Source organism: Anas platyrhynchos, chromosome 2 (genome assembly GCF_047663525.1).
Source record: "Anas platyrhynchos isolate ZD024472 breed Pekin duck chromosome 2, IASCAAS_PekinDuck_T2T, whole genome shotgun sequence".
NCBI lineage: Eukaryota > Metazoa > Chordata > Aves > Anseriformes > Anatidae > Anas > Anas platyrhynchos.
The window spans coordinates 149,599,581-149,616,204 of record NC_092588.1 but is presented as its reverse complement, the minus strand read 5'-3'; the positions used below and the strand labels follow the sequence as shown (position 1 = coordinate 149,616,204).

The following is a 16,624-nucleotide window of genomic DNA, read 5'->3' as shown; positions in this document are numbered from 1 at the left end:
ACAATGGGACCAGCTGGGACCCTTAGGCCAAAGCTGGTGGCCCAGGGGCAAGCCTTGCCCCAGGCTCTGGGTACAGGGTTGCACAGAGGTCTGCAGGGCCCAAACAGGGCTTTTACAGTTCTTGGTGCCCTGATGAACAGTTGCAGACTCCTGTTTTACTCAGGGAATAGCATGAACCTCTATGCTAGGGAAAAGTCATGGTTTCTAGAGCTTAGTGCAAAGTCCCCTCCTTTGCTGGGTGGGTAAGGCTGGCATCTTGGCTGCAATCAAGAACAATATTGGATTCAGAAAACAGAAATTTAAAAAAAAATATAAGGACACTGGTTGCTGGGTGCTGGCCCAAGGTTTTCAAAAGGGATGGGTGATGTTTTGAAGCATTTCTGTCCTTGAGGTCTGTTACATGCTTGCTTACACCTTGCCTGGGGGTGGTTTCATGAACCCAAAAGGTCTCTTTAAGCCAAATGTTCTTTACCTCAGGAAATCAATTTAAACGATTCCGAAAGAAATCTGAGCACTGAAAGGATAGAGGCAAAAAAAGGGGGGAAAAGCATTATATGGAAAGGACAAGATGAGAAATGAAAGCGCTGAAACATAAATTAGTATATTCTCATGGGTTATGCAAACCATCTGGCTTTAAAAGCTAGTAGTAGGAACAAGGAAAAAGGTCATTTGAATTAGCAGAGAACTGCAAAACAACTGAAGGTAAGAAAGGAGCAAATGGCAGGCACACCGAGAGAACAAGTTGTTCGTCAAAATACAAAATAGTGGTATTATTGGAAGTCATTGCAGCTCTGCATCAAACGATTTGCATAGCCCCTGTGAATTTATGGTCAAATACTATGCGGATTTTAAAAGGAAATTAAAATACTCGTAGCCACTTTGTACAGGGGATTAGCAAAATAATAACATTTGTTCAAATGCATGTGAAGCAATGTGAAAAATTAAGACAGAAAGGGCATTCCGTAAAGCCAGGAAGAAATCCTTGAGTACACGAGGTTAGGAAAGGCAGGAGCAAGGTGTCAAGAAAAGAGTAAAGAGTCAATTGGTAGGTGAATGGGGCATTTGGAAATAACTCAAGTAGCAGTTCTCAGGACTGGCAAGTCTGAAGTATTCCCTGCCTGGCTGTATTTTATGGTTTTATAGTAGGCTGCACCTAGGAAGGATACACAGTCCTGTTTTAAAGCTCCGGGAACAGACAGATTGAAGTCAGTAGGATTACATAAAATGAGTTTGATTAATGACATGGGCAAAAACTGCAAGCCTTCAGTCTCTGTGTAAATTAGATGAATAACAGAATTACAGCGTAAATATGTTATGACACATGCAGGTTACTTGCCGGTTCACAATCTTTTTCTCAAGACATTTCTCAGTGCCAAGGTTTTTAATAGCCTGTATAATAAATTAAGCATCTGAGCTTAGGCCTAACAGGCTTTATGAGGTTGTTTTGATTGTGGTTTTTATTCTGGTGTTTTCCATGGGTTTCAGAACTGTGGAAGAAGAAATTCTGAAGGGTTTAAGTCATTTGGGAAAATTACTAGAAAGACTAGGAAAAAATGAAATTACATTCTTGAAGTCAGGGATGCTGTGGGGCTCTAACAAAACTTTAGGACTTGACAGTTTTGAAAAAGGAATAGAAGAGTGCATCAGTAAGTTATTTCTGTAAGGACATATTTATATTTATTTGGTAAGGGGTTCTAAACTGGTAAAGACACTGAATGGTCACTAGGAGGTGAGAGTGTCAGCTCTCCATTGGCAATGTGTCTGGATCTGAATGAGAGACTATATGGGAGGATGGTGTTGGGAATTACAGCTCTGAAAATTTCAGCACAGTGAATAACATTAAAGTTTATCATGTCCTTAATTGCTGGAGCTGAGTCTATTATTCCCTTACAGGTGTAAAAAAATGTGGCAGGCAAAGTGAGAGGAGAGCTGGGTAATCTATATGATTTTATACATATGAGAGATTTGCATCTTTATCCATGGTAACCACAGCTGAACAGAAGGTTTTCAACACTTCGCTGGTTGAAAATGCTGTGTTGTCTGACTAAGGCTTTTCATGAGAAACATATGTGGTTTAAGCAAACTTCCACTCGGAAGGGGATTTTTCTGAGAATGATCCCAGAATGACAAATTGCCTGGTAGCCAGGACACCTGCCCGGCATGAGATCTTAAATGTTCACGTTTTCTCTGTTTGATTCAAAGAGGTGACCTAACACTAAGAAGGTCACTCTCTCGCTTTTTCCCTGTCTCTCTCTTTCACTGGGCCATTCAATGCTGTTATTAAAAGCAAACAGGTTAGAAAGGATGTTGGTAGCAGAGGTGGTTTAGCATGGAAGAAGCTGAGTTAATGATAGAGCTTTTAGAAATGTAAGAAGAAATGGTACCAAGATTACATGAACAAAAAACTGGATGGTGGTAGATAAATGTAGATAAATACATGATTCATTTAAAGTAGAGCACTGCCAGAGAATGATTTGGGTATAAAAAAATACACAAAGAGAAAATACTCGTAATAGTTACATAGATTCATAGCATATCTGAGTTGGAAAGGACCCACAAGGATCACTGAGTCCAACTCCTGAGTCCCCAAAGGACCACCACAAAAAAATAAAATTAAAAATAAAATCAGATCCCAGACCTGAATGTCTGAAAACATTGTCCAAATGCTTCTTGAACTCCTGCAGCTTGGTGCCATGACCACTTCCCTGGGGAGCCTGTTCCAGTGCCTCACCACCCTCTCTACATGCTTATAAGCAATTAAGTGATGTGAGTAAAATGTAGTAAACAGGATTAAAATAATAAAAGCTAAGTATGAGGAATAGAAAACACACAGGTAGCATCTGAATTTCTCCATGTACTCAGGTAGTGAGGTCATGTCTGTGAACTTTTGCAGACCTGTTTTTTATTTACAGCCAGGAATTATGTATACACAAGCACAGGTACATCTGTGGGATCATAGGAATAGTACACGTGTATTTGTGCACGGTACAACTGCATGCTCTGTCTCAGGATCACAGAGCTGTTTGTCAGTTTATCCAAGTATAAAGAGCCTGAACAAAAGGTCAATTCCAGCTATGCTTAAGACCTGCATAGAAAAACACACCTTAAAAAAAAAAAAAAAAAAAAAAAAAAAAAAAAAAAAAAGACATTAAAATTACCTTATTAATTTTTTCTTCCCCTTGCCGCCCCTTCCCCTCTCTTCCCCCCGCCCCATCAAGGCCTCTGAGTGGGTTAATTGCAGATCATTTGTCCTGTTAATGGGTCCAAAATCCACAGGGAACAATATCTATCAGGCAGTTTATCTAAGATTCAGTAACCTAGATATCTTGGCACAGCTTTAAGATGCCTTGGCGGCGAATGAGGAGAGAAAGAGATAGAAAGGCTTATGCTATATCCATGCCCAGACAAGACAGCATTTAGACTCTTTTACTATGTACATTTAATGCTTCTTGAGGATGTAGGTAAAATATTCTCAGACTTTACATGAAAAATGTTAAATACTATTAAAGTCAGAAATAAGTGCAGTGAGATGATTTAGCTGAATAACGTCTTCTATAAAGACAGTTATTTAACCCTTTGTCATACAAGAGTCTTAATGGTGTCTGTGCACAGATTTCATTGCAGATTTTCTGTATGGACCCAAACGGAGCTCTTTAGAGGCTTGGCACTGCACATGTATTCTTTGATACCTTCTGTACTGGTTTCAGGGCTCAGAGAGCTGGTTGAGCTGCAGTAATCCTCCTGCATCTTGTTGTGACTTAAGAACTTCTTTCAGAGGCCTGTGAAAAATGAGAATAGAAAAACCATCAATGGAGCCACAACTTGGAGGACCATGAGGAATACAAGAGAAATGGTACAATTGCCACTTGGCATATTAAGGGTGTGAGCAACCATAAACTGCTTTAGGAGGCTGACGAGCTCTGGACCCTGTTCAGGACAATCTGACAAAGACAGTGTTTGAACAGTGACTGAGGTACTGGTCACACGTTCAAATCCTTACAATTGACATTTTAATTATTCAATGTTATTGATGGAAAGTTGAAACAGACAAGATTAAAAATATATATATAGTGTTTTCATTTTATTGCAACTGTATTGTGGGGGCTGTAATAGCTCTTGGAACTGAAAGTATCCAGAAAATTACCAGTAATGTTGCACCATGTGCTTACAAGTAGCTTTTTTATTCAGGGATGTCGAAAAAGTCTGTGCATGTTTATCTAGCTGTGTGTGTTCAACCCTTTCCTTAAGAGAAAACATCTCACTTATTTGTTCCACATACACATTTTAAAAATACTGGATTCAAGCAGGCTAATATTTAATATGTAGCATTTATTTTGAATATTTTAAAACAGTTAAGAATGAAGAACTTTATCCTGCAAATCCTGCCTCAGGTCACATCAGCAGTGATTGTGGTCTCTGTTTCTCAGGTATTGAATATTTCATGGTATTACTAAAAGTACTTGAAAGGATCTTAGCATCCAATACAGAGATCACTGATCATCAGTGTTAGATTGATTTCATATCTATAAAACTAGCAAAGTCTGAGAGATTTTTAAATGAATTCTCACTGAATCCAGTATTTGCAGGGTGTAGAAGATGTCAGATATTGCCATCAGATGGGTACACAGTGGTTTTTATACTTACTCTGTGCCTTATTGCAGGTCATTTGGCCCCGGGATACCTCTGAGCAGTCTGGGACAGGGTGACCAAGTATTTGTTATATAATTACAAACCCAAACCACATTTTCCCTCATGTTTGGGCAGAATGGAAAACTTTTTTAAAGATAGTAAAGAAAAAATTGCAGTGGTATCACCCAATGAATAATACTAAATGAATGCTCTTTCAGCATATTGTATGTAGTTAGATAAAATAGTCTCCATTGACAGAAGATTGTGGTGGGATTCATTTTATGAATATCACAGCAATTCAGTTGTATCTAGGAACAATGTTTTAATGTACTGTTGATTTCAGCTATTTTAAAGCTTTCCTTGCTTCTAAAACAGTATTAGAAAATGGCTTTACTCTGGAGCACGTTAGAATTTTTACTCGAGGTATTTCTGCATCACTGAGAAACAGGAGTTCAATACGGAGCCAGAAGGAAAAATCTTCAAGAACTGTGCAACTGGATGACTGACAGAGTTTTTTTGGAAAAGGAAGAAAAAAAAAAGTAGGTTGATTTTAGTTATGACTGGGAAGCTGTGAGCTGGTCTTTTATTCCCTGTGCTGTAACAGAATGATAATGGTTTTTATGTGCTGCTGGAAAGAGCAGCTGGAAAGGAGCCTAAAATGGAGTCTTCAGGGCCCGAGAGAGGAAATGCAGCTAGAGAGAAAATTGAAATTACCTGTGAGAATAGCAGGAGATGTGACTTACATTAACTGAAAACTATAAATGTGACTTACATTAACTGAAGCCCTAAACATTTCTGTGAGTGCTTGCTTAGGTTAGTGCATTTTGAGTTGGTTTCTAAAACTGTAGGAACTCTTGGTACCAGCCCAGCCACTTCAGTGTGCGTGGTACTTTGGGTCTGTGTGAAAAAAATCCAAAATGTTGTTTGCTAGGGAGGCAGCAGAGAGCAGATTCTGTAAAGGTAGGTCTGGACTGAACCCAAATTTATTTGATGTACATTTACAATTCTAGCTGACTTGTTCAAATAGCACTTCTGGCAGTATCTACATCAAATGGGGTGCTGTGGCAGCGCCTGATATCCATGTGGTGGGAATGAAGGAAAAGGTAGAACGAAGCACCTGCAAGCAGCAGTGTATGGATATTCCAACCCGGTGCAGAGCAGCCCTCCGGTGTCTCAAGGTGGGGCTACAAAAACATGAATCCAGACTCTGAAATCTGTGCATCCAGTGTCAGGCTGTGAAAGGATCTTGTGCTTCACTGGGGGAGGGACGGCCTCGGTGAGCACCAGCACAGGTCACAGACATGCACTAGAGCCAAAACTCCTTAAATCAGAAAAGCTTTGGCTCTTGCTAATGCCCACCATCAGCTCAAATCAATACAGAGGCTAAACGCCATGGCTGGCCTGTCCAGAAGTCAGTGGAGACAAATTTCCAAGTTAAACCCACCTGAATTCCTAATGATTTGCATGGGTGTGTAGAGCACTTAGCACATCTGAAAAAATTACCATCTGAGCATATCAAGATGGTATATCCAGATTAAATGATTAGACTTCAGATGTTTCTCTGTGAATGGATTCTTGTTCCTTGAAGAACAGGTTGAAACCCCTAGGTGTGTGATCCAGGATTACATTTGGTTGCCATTGCTCCGAACAGATTTCAAATGTCAAGAGGGAGCCACATTTTTAAATGCATTAGGAGCTCTGAGATGCTCCATGGGAGGGAGGTCAGAAACAGTTAAAAAAAAAAAATCTGTTTTTACCCATCTGCACTGTGATCTGTAAAGTATGAAATTTGGTGAATGGATTTTACAACCTATAACTAATACCCTGAGAAATCTATTCCTCAGGTGCTAAATTAAAAGATGAATGAGACTAATGCACTTCGTCATCCTGAAAGAATAGACCTGTAGCTCTACCAAGGTGGAAGCTGGAGGAGTACTGTGGCTAAAAATACATGAGTGGGTAGCTGAACAGGAGAAAACTTTATAAAAAATAATAATAACAAAATAAAATAATAATAATAACCAAAAAACTTTATAAAAAAAAAATCATAAAAGAAGCCTATGGGACTGAGATGCTTCTCAAAGCAGGGCAGTGATGGAAGGATAAGGAACTTTCATCTTGAAACGATCTGAGATTTTGTTAGCATAGTTAAGATTATGTAAAGTTTTGCTTTCCTGATTCATCAATCACCAGGTAAATTAAGATGGGTGTATTATCAAAATGTAAATTAAGAAAGAAAGGAAAGACATTCAGTTATGACTGTTGAAGTCACAACCTAAAAATAGTTGTTGTGTAGGATATATGTATTCAGAAATAGCCTCCAAATTTGAGAAAATGTGACTGCCTCTCATTTTCTAGTAACTGCTAGATTTTTTTTAAGATTTAAGTTATGAATGAACATACGCGCATGTATGACCTGACGGTGTTAGGCAATATTAATCCAAATATGTATAACTCTTACAGAGACGCATCCTATTTCTGAAGGGCAAAAACAAGTTTCCAGTTGCTGAAAAATCAGCTGAATAACAAGAATTGGTTATTTTGGCTGAAGGAAAATAGCAGCCTATTGTAAGATGTCAACAGCTGCAAGAAAAATAAGAATTACTTGGAAATTAACCAAAGGGTCCTGACAACTGGAGAGATAAAGACTGTGTAATGTCGCTTTGTTCAGTATCTGTGCTGCAATCCATAGGGCTTGTTCTTACAGTATTGTTTTCAGACCTCTTAATTCCTGTGTTGCAGGACAAGATGACTTACGTGATAAATGCGGGACCTATGTCCTGTAGGCTTCTTTTGGCTGACAGCATCGTTGGAGTCTACCTGTGCTTCCCCCTTGAGTGCATCTCATACCCTCCCTCAGTTAATGACCTCCCTTAGCAGGAGGAAGAAGATCAGTGGAGTATGAAGGAACAGGACATCTTGGACAACCACACAGCTATGAAGTTCTCTCCTGTTCAGCTACTAATTCCTATATTTTTTAGCCATGGCACTCCTCCAGCTTCCAGCTTTGGGGAATTTGGGTGGCTCACTAAACAGGATGGCTGTCTTTGCCACATCAGTTGAAATTAGAGACATATATTTCGGGGGAAAGTAAGAGCATGAGGAGAAAATCGTGGCTGAATCATTAGCACAGGGGCCTGGTGCCCCAAGGAATTGCTGTGCTCCCCCTGGGCATCTGTGGTTGCGTGCACCTCACGTTGTCTGTCTGGGCCCTGATTCAGAGGGTGCTTAGTGCTCAGCTGCTGCTGAAGGCAGGTGAGAGCTGTGCTTTGAGGTAGGAAGTGCTATACAATGTGGCATCTCATACTGAGTTCCCAAAATTCACAGAAAAAAATTAACTTAGTCTCACTATACATTTGTAAAATGGCAACAAGGGAACCTACGGGGAGCTGGCAAAGCAAATGAATCATTGTGAAAATCTGGGGCTGCGGTGCAAAGTGCCAGAGTAATGTCACCGTGGAAGTTGACAGCTTTGTCCTCAGTGCTGGTACGGATGGCATGCAGCAGGTTAGGTGTAGAGCTGTGTGTTGAACAATGAGGGGAGAAAAAGCACCTTTACCCTGTTGTCAACAGCGAGGGGTTTGAATCATCCACAGAGCAGAGACAGAGTGAGATCTGAGAAGGGAAGTTCGTGTAGAATAAGTAGCTTGTCTTATTGTAACTAAAAATACAATGACTTCCAACATAATCTCACTCAAAAGTGAGGTTAAAGCCAGGCACATCTTCATTTTGGTGTCTCCTGACTGTTGAGTGCCTGATTTTTCATTTCTAGGAGAGCTCCACGCTGTGCTGTCAGGTACTGCATAGCAGGATCTGGTTTCACAAAGCACCCAGCGTGGTGCTTGCATTTTCCAGCCCTGTGCTGTGATGGTGAGGAAGCAAGGGACAGCAAACAAAGCCACTTGTGCTCCTCTCCACTTCTTTCTTCAGCATCTCCCTCTTGGGCTGCTCATTGCTGAAGACTCATTGGGCTAAGCTCATCTCTCTGTCCTATCTGTAAAATATTCCTCTGCTAAAGACCAAAATATTTACTATAGCAGTTGTACAGCTATAAACACAGAGTATTACTGAGAAAATTTCTGGGAGCAAATCTAGAATTGAGTGTGTTTGATAGCAACTTAGAATGGAGCAAGGACTGAACTCAGCTCATTTTCACTTTGGTTTTATAGCTTAATTCTTGCTAAGATGGGTTATTTTGAGTAGCATAAATAAATAAATGAATAAAGTGCATAATTTCTAGTGTAAAAATGTTAGAAGTTCTTGCTCAGGGCATTCTGGTGTCTCAAAGCACAAGACCATTGCTTATGAGGTGTTTCTTTTAAAGGAAGGCTACTGAGGATTTGCTGTGACCTGAAAAAAAAAGTAGGGAAAGTTCATGGTAATGGCAGCTGGGTAAAGGAACATTGTTTGAACTCCACTGAAATTACATCGTGTCTTTGTAAGCACAAGATTACGTTAAGAATATTCATAGGTTTTGGTGCAACTATTATAAGTTGAATAATAGAAGAGACAGGATGCTCTTTTCCTGTTCTGAATCACTGCTCTAAAAAGCCTTCCCTTTGCTCTCTGTTATGGTTCAGAGTGTTCTGGTGGAGCATCACAGACCAAACAAAAACACTTACTTGACTTCTCAAGGGAATCTTCCTCCTAGGCTGAGCATTTCTCATGAACTTTCCTGCTCTGTATAATGGAGCTTCCACTGCGTATGACTGGGCAGGTTGAATCATACAGATTTATTTTCTAATGCAATGTTAATAAACGTTGATCCATTGCTCTCAGTAAAGCCAAGGAGTCACAACAAACTTTGAAAAAGCAGGCCACTATTGCAAAAATCATAATATTTAAACTTTGTGTTTTCTTGTGCCATCCTAACATTCAGTGAGAAATTTATGGAGGGGTTGGCAGCTCCTCGCTTATTGAAAAACAGGGGCCCAGAGCTGGGGCTGAGCACTGGCAGCCACGCAGAGGGGCAGGGAAGGCTCAGAGGTAGGATATTGGCTTTTTTTGGGGGGGAATTTCTCCCTCAAAGGGCCCTGGGCACAGCACTAAGAACCACCTCGAGTCCTGACCTGGCCTGGGCCCACTGTGCTGGAAAGAAGCCTGGAGCAGAAAGGGGAATGCCACCTTGCAGCAGGGGAATTTCTCCAACTGATTCACGAGGCAGATGAAAAAGGTCCCTGCTTTGAGTTTTCTGACAGATATTTTAGTATTCTGTCATAAAATCCCCTATACTACTGATGAAGAATGGAATATCACAGTGAAAAGGTGGCAGAGGTACAATATGCCACTAGCAAGAGTTAAACATGGCTTGAAAGGATACTAAGACAAAAATTAACTTGTAACTGCTATTTTCCTTAAGAGGTGAATAAAATTAGAAGTAAAAGAGATATCCTAAACTGGAACTGCCGCAGGAAGTGTAAGAGGTAAAGGGAAGAAGATGGTCTTTGCTGTAGGTTTGTGAAGAAAGAATTCTTCTCTTCCCCTTCAACACTGTTAAAAATAAATAAAATTGTTTCCATAATATATATAGTTCCACAAATTTAACATATTTCAGGAGCCAAAAGCATGACGCCTGTTCCACTGTGCTAATTGCATAGGAGAACCCCATCAGATAGAGCAGCGCTTTCTAATATTTGATCCCGTTGAAAAGAGTTCACTTTCAAGCATTCAATCAATGGATCGTGATACACTGGTAAATTAAAAACTGCAAGCTGGGTTCCCGGCTCTCAGCATGCTGCTCAGGGCAGTTGAAGGCTGTGATCTTCACCAGGAAGATAAGAATTCCCCCGAGGCAGGCTGACTTGTGATGGATGGCTCCGGAGCCAAATATTGCTGTCTATGCCCGCACAGATCAAATCAGGGAACTGGGAGGGCTGTAATCAGATCCCTCCGTGAGCTCTCTCAGTTCCTTGCATCAAACAGGTCTTGATTTCCTTGAGAACTGACTTGTTCTACATTTCTTCCTTTTCAGTCTTCACATAACCTAAACTTTCTAAATTCTGACAAGAGCAGACATCTGAACAAGTAAACAAACAAACAAAGCCCTATAAGCACCAAAAGTTAATACCCCCACTTTTTTTGTTGTTGCTTTTTTGTTTAAAAATGAGATTATTGGGTCATATACCTCTAGTATGCCATGCAGCATAAGTCTCAGATGTTCTTGCTACTGTCCTTAAATTTGGATGTTGTTACAAGGATCCAGTGTGGATGGACCGAAATGTGTGGTCATCAAACTGAACGTTCCCCTTATAGCTCTTGTACATGGGCTAATTCAACTGCTAGGCCTGGTGACTGACTAAAAGCAGCTGATGGAAACAGCTTTCACTGTAAAAGAAGAATTTTACAGCCCCACAAAAACAGCCGTCCTGCAGGTCAAGAGCAGCAGTCCATCAAAAGGAACCCAGGGACAGAAGAAGAGAGAAAGGGAACTAGTTTTGTTACTAAAGATGGTCACTTACTAAATAAACGACAACCCTTGGAACTTCTTTTGGTGTGAAGAAATACCACAAGCAAAATCATTTTCTATATACTGTGTACTAGGAGCGTGCAATCCCAGAGAACAGTGTAAGAAAGGGCACTGCTTTTGTCATGCAGGGAGCAAAAAGAGCCCCCACAGCAAAAGGAGCTTTTCCCTTCGTGGAGCAGTCAGTGGGTGACTTGGGGCATGCTGGCCTTAGATAGCCTGGTGCAGGAACCAGAGTCACTTTTTTCTTTTCTTTTTTTTTTTTTTTTTTTTTTTTTTTTTTTTTTTTAAGTACTCTTAGATTGGTCTAATTGGATTTGTACCTTCTTACAGATGCTGCATTTTTACTTCAGCTGCTATTCTGAGAAAATGAAGTTGCTAATACGTGCCTTTTTTTAATAAGCACAGCAAGATTGCCAAAAGGTCAGCGCATGAAGCTGACATTTCTTGATAGTCAGCTGGTACTCAGGTACCAATTTAGGCAATTAGTAAGTACGGATTTTTATATTAAGAAACAAAGGGAAAAAAAATGCCAAATTAATATTCTTCATTCACATGAACAGCACAAACAGTTGGGTGTTTAATAAGTGCCCCAAAAGATAAAGAAGCACATGGCAGTACATATGCAAAGAGCACAAAAGGAGGCTGGGCTGGCTCTGTCCTGTGTGTTCTTGGATGTAGGCATACGGCCATATAGAATTCATGTACCTTTCCAGCAAAGATATACATACTTAAAACGTTAGGCTTTACAGCAAAGCATCTGTTACTGCAGCATGTAAAAATTATTAAAACCAGAACAAGGATTATTCCAGGAATAGTAAGGCGGGTGAGAAAGTGATTGAACAGAAGAGGGGAAAAGTACTAAAAAATAAATAAATAAATAAACAAACAAACAAACAGACTACGGTGGTCCTCTGGTAAATCATAGTGGAGAAAAAAGTTGGTAACAGCTTCTACTTCCTACAGTCATAAGCAGTAAGAACGTGCCAGAACTACCACTGTGACACTGCTTTGAAAAAATGCTGACTAACAGAGCAGAAGGTGAATTTCCACCATTAGAGCTTCCTCAGTGCTAATGGATGTGTAATTGGTGCAGCTTTTCTAGGACCTTGATGTGCAAGTAGACAAACGACACACTGGCACTGGAGGACTAGGGACAAATCTATGCCGAACAGCATGACTTAGTAAAAAAAAAATCCCACTGATTTCTAAGTAAATTGAAGCTACAATTAGAACATAATTAAAATCATGTAGCACTTGGTAGCAGCAGCATACGTGAGTTTGAATGCACAGTGATGTACAGCTGAGTAAACATCAAGAGGCCAAGGCAGAATTTTTTCCTTTTCCTTGGCAAGCCACAAAGTTTGTGTAGTTGGATCCGAACTTGCAGACATTTCTTAGCTAAGGAAGAAGCGAGAGGACTTCTCCTGGCATTTCTTTAGCTCACGATTTGAAGCTGTCATAGATGTAAGACTGCTGGACTTTGCTTCCCAGTCAGAAAACAGCAAAAGAACCTTGTCATCAAAAAAGGGCCCAGACCCTTTACAAAAAGAGATTGAGCTTAAAACAGACACAATTAGTCTAAAGCTATTGGTTTCTTCAGTAATATTTAAACCGGATATACGTGCATGAAGAGGAGAGCTCCAGACATGCCATTTACAGGTACAACTTTGACTAGAAAATTTATTCTTCAGGCAGTTATACATATACATTAACAGTGATTACCAGTGCAAATTGCTAAAAGGTTGTCTTAGAAAGGTTTTATCTTGTTCATATTTCAAACAGTTTTATTAGTTAAGTTCAACTTGGAACAGATCTCAGTGGGTCTGTTCCAAAACTGTGGGAACTTCTCTGACATACAGGTTGGAGAGCACAGCAAACCAAATCTACTCTGATTATCAGTTGTTCCATAACAAGAAGCAAAGACCAATCCTTCTCCCCCAACAGCACTTCAAAGGCACTTTTAATCAGTAAGATAAAACAAATCTGATTTACAGGCTTCAAAAAGGTAATTCAGCTTAAGAAATATACTATTTATTTATTTATATATATATATATATATATATATAAAAGATAAATACAAGGATTCAACATTTTGGCAAGACTTAGTTTGCAATGAGAACACCAAGTAAAACCTTCTTATATTGTTGCGAGATTTACCAGAAAGACCCAAGGAGAAAGCACTTGACAGACTTTGGCTCACAGAATTCAAAGAACATCATTGATTGTGTTGCAGAAAGCCCGTGGCTTTTCATCTATCAGAGGAGTTATAATACAGCTGGACTGGATCTCGGGCTGAGATCTCTACACCAGCTCCACTGCCACCACAGAACAATTTCAACACCCTTGAGAACCACTTGAGTATCAGCCATGATAGAATACGGACAAAAGTTCATCTCTAAGTTTTCTTACCTTCCCTTACAATGTCACCTCTTAAGTTCTTCAGAAGAAATCAGTCTATTTCTGATGTTGGTAGTTACCTTTATTTCTTTCAGGCTCTGGGATATTGGGTCTGTAACAGGTACTCCATAAAAAATGGAAACTGAAAAAGCAGCGCTATAGACCAAGGGAAAAAAGGCAGTAACTTAAATTCTCTTCTAATTTAATATGAGAAAACAATGAAAGATTGAGAAGCAGAAAAAAACGAAAGTGATTTACATATTCATTAACTAATTTGTATAATCAGAAGATTTAAAAGGTCATTACCGGAACACCTGCCTGTTAACAGATGTAGAAGACTGAAGGCCAAAGAACACAGTTTTTAGAAAGATGTTGATAGATAAACAGTTGGCAGATCTACAGCTACCTGCTGGGGCAGCATTAGACTTTTTGGCTCAGGCTACCATCATGGATAAAGTAAATCTTCTGGAATTCACATATCCATACTGACGTGCCTGTTGTAAAGCCTGACAGTTGTTTATTCAGGATTTGATTATTTTTAAATATCAACATTTCAGCTAAATAAGCTTCTGTCTAGGAGTGAAATTTTATGCACTAAAAAGGTTACCAACTCCTACCACAGAAAGATGCCTGATAGATGGGGGTACAGCACTATGCACAGATCCTAATCAAGAATAAAGAGCCTGTCTTAATTTAGCTAAATTTGCTAATTTCTGTGTCAGTGCCACTCTGTAACATTGGAGATCTCAATGAGCCATTTATATAGATACTAAATGCAAAGCATCCTGCCCCATTTTGAAGATAATTAAGCGTTAGATATCCAAGTTTAAGCTAGTCCTTGTATACTACCTTTATGGTCTTTGGTTGACTCATTTTCCTGGGGACACCTACTAGATCCACTTCTAAAATAGGTAAAAAAGCAAACAGTATTATGAACTTAGACATGTAATTTATAGATGCCTCAGTTAAGGCAAAATAACATTCTGCAATCAGCATTTTATGACTAGTTTTAGGAGAGCATCTGTTCACATTAAAAAGTTAGGTAACTGGCCTACATGTCTATGCTACCTGCAGTATTAATTTATAAAAATAGCCAAATGTACAGCAATTAAACTGGAAGGAAGCTCAGAAGATAATATAGTCCAACCTCCAGATCAGACAGGGTAATTTCAAAATTCTGTCATGCTCGTCAAGGCCTTGTCAGTCAAGTTCTCCTCATCTCCAAGGAAGGATCTTCCACAGTCTTTCTGGTAAACCTGTTCCACTTTCAGTTTCTGTTCGCTTTCATCCTTTTTTCTTTCATATGTCCAAGAAGTACTTTTCTTGCTGCAGTGTGTCTGCTGCCTCATGTTTTCTTGATGCATACCTCTAAGCAGTCTTTTCTTAATCCTCCTCATGTAGAGGAAAACAGTAATGTTGCTCTTCTGCACTTGCTGATGCTGATATATAGAATTAGTCCACTACAGGTGAAGGACTTTGTGCATGTCCAAGTTGAACGTTGAGATTTGTTGATCCTTATGTCCAGCTTGTCAGGATTCCACTGAATCAGACAACCCTTCCCCTCAAAAATATCAACCACTGCCCCCACACGGGTGTCATCTGCCAACCGACTGAGGCAGCATTTCATTCCATTGCCCAGGCATTTAATTAAGATGTTAAATAGCACTGGCAACAGCATCTGCCCTAAAGAATGCCACTAATCATCAGTATGACACTGTAGCACCCTTATTCTTCAAGTCTGATTGTCCAACCAGTTTTCCACCCTTCTTGTAGATCATCCATACAGCCCATCTCCCTCCAATTTGGTTACAAAAATACTACGTAAGCCTTGGTGAAAAGTCCTGCGAAGAACAGAAAAGGTGACATCCTCTGCTCTCCCTTTGTTCACAGCAGGAAATGAAATGAGGTTGGTCAGGAAGAATTCACTCCTAGTGAATACATGTTGGCAATACCCAATTGCTATTTTGTCCTTCATGTGTCTCAAAATGACTTCTGTAACATTTAGGAATAGGCTTTATAATTTTCTCCATGTCTGAGGCTATGTGCTACCTCAAGGAATGAGAATATACAATTATTATTTGTTTTATAAAAACAAAAATACTTTTTTTTTTTACTTCCCCCCATATATGACAGTTTGATACAAAACAACCTCCTTATGAGTCTTTGAGAATCTTTACTACATGATTTCTATACACACTTTTGTACATTTTGCCTGCTTTAAATGTACAGAGTAACAGAAAATAGAACTCTTAATAAATTTACAAGATAATATTATGCTTTTTAACACAGTTCATCTTCCTTCCTTTAATTTTCATGACAAAAGCTTCCATGTGGTCAAGGATTCAAAAGTTCATCCAAAATTTTCAGAGATGATTCATAAAGGATTCTGAAACTGCATAAAAGAATGCAAAACAGGATTAGACATGCTCATACTAAGATCAATCCTCAGCTATTTGAGTGTAAGAGAAATCTAAGAGATTTCTTTGACAAGTTATTCCATATCTGCCTTTACAGTTTTGAAATAGTTGTTTTTCTTCAACTTACCCATTTTTCTACTGACCATTTCTAGCTCTCCTGAAATCTGGAGAAAATCAGTTCAATTTACTACGTAAATTCAAGCACATTTTCAAATATTTAATCATCTGTATTTCATGTGTATTTAAAAGCACAACTCATTTTCTTCACGGCATTTTCACAACATTTTACATCTTTTAAAACATGGTCAAATCCTTTACTGCTAGTTTATAATAAGCTGTTTTTCAGTCTTCTACTTTTTTTCTTTCACCCTCATTCTTCGGTCTTCATAATTTTTCTTCTCAACTCAGTAATTTTTTTCCAAGCCTGAGCTTTCTGTCTTATCCTTATTAACTACATGTTTCAGCTGCTTCTAGATCCATCTTAGTCACTTTCTTACTCTTTTGTTTCACATTACTCCCTAAATGGTCTCAAAGGTCAGCTTTGAAATTTCCATTTGGAAGGCCCTTTTTATTTTCTTGCACTCCCAAAAATTGTCACTCACCGAGCCTTTGCAGGTGCATTCTCACACAACTTCTCCTAATACTGCTCTAAGACATCCTCAAAAGACTGTGGTCTTCTGCCAAAATATTATTTTATTATTTCATCGTAAAGCAC

General features: G+C 39.3%; 1 protein-coding gene across 2 annotated transcripts in view; it reads right to left on the bottom strand.

Moving 5' to 3' along the window:
* Positions 1-13,104: 13,104 nt before the first annotated feature.
* NCAPG2 (non-SMC condensin II complex subunit G2) overlaps positions 13,105-16,624 on the bottom strand; it is a 44,713-nt gene continuing 41,193 nt past the window's right edge. For both annotated transcript variants that reach the window (XM_038175156.2, XM_072033830.1), the window contains exon 28: positions 13,105-15,884. In XM_038175156.2, the coding sequence (XP_038031084.1) occupies positions 15,827-15,884 (58 nt within the window). In that variant the 3' untranslated portion in view covers positions 13,105-15,826. The remainder of the gene's footprint in view (positions 15,885-16,624) is intronic.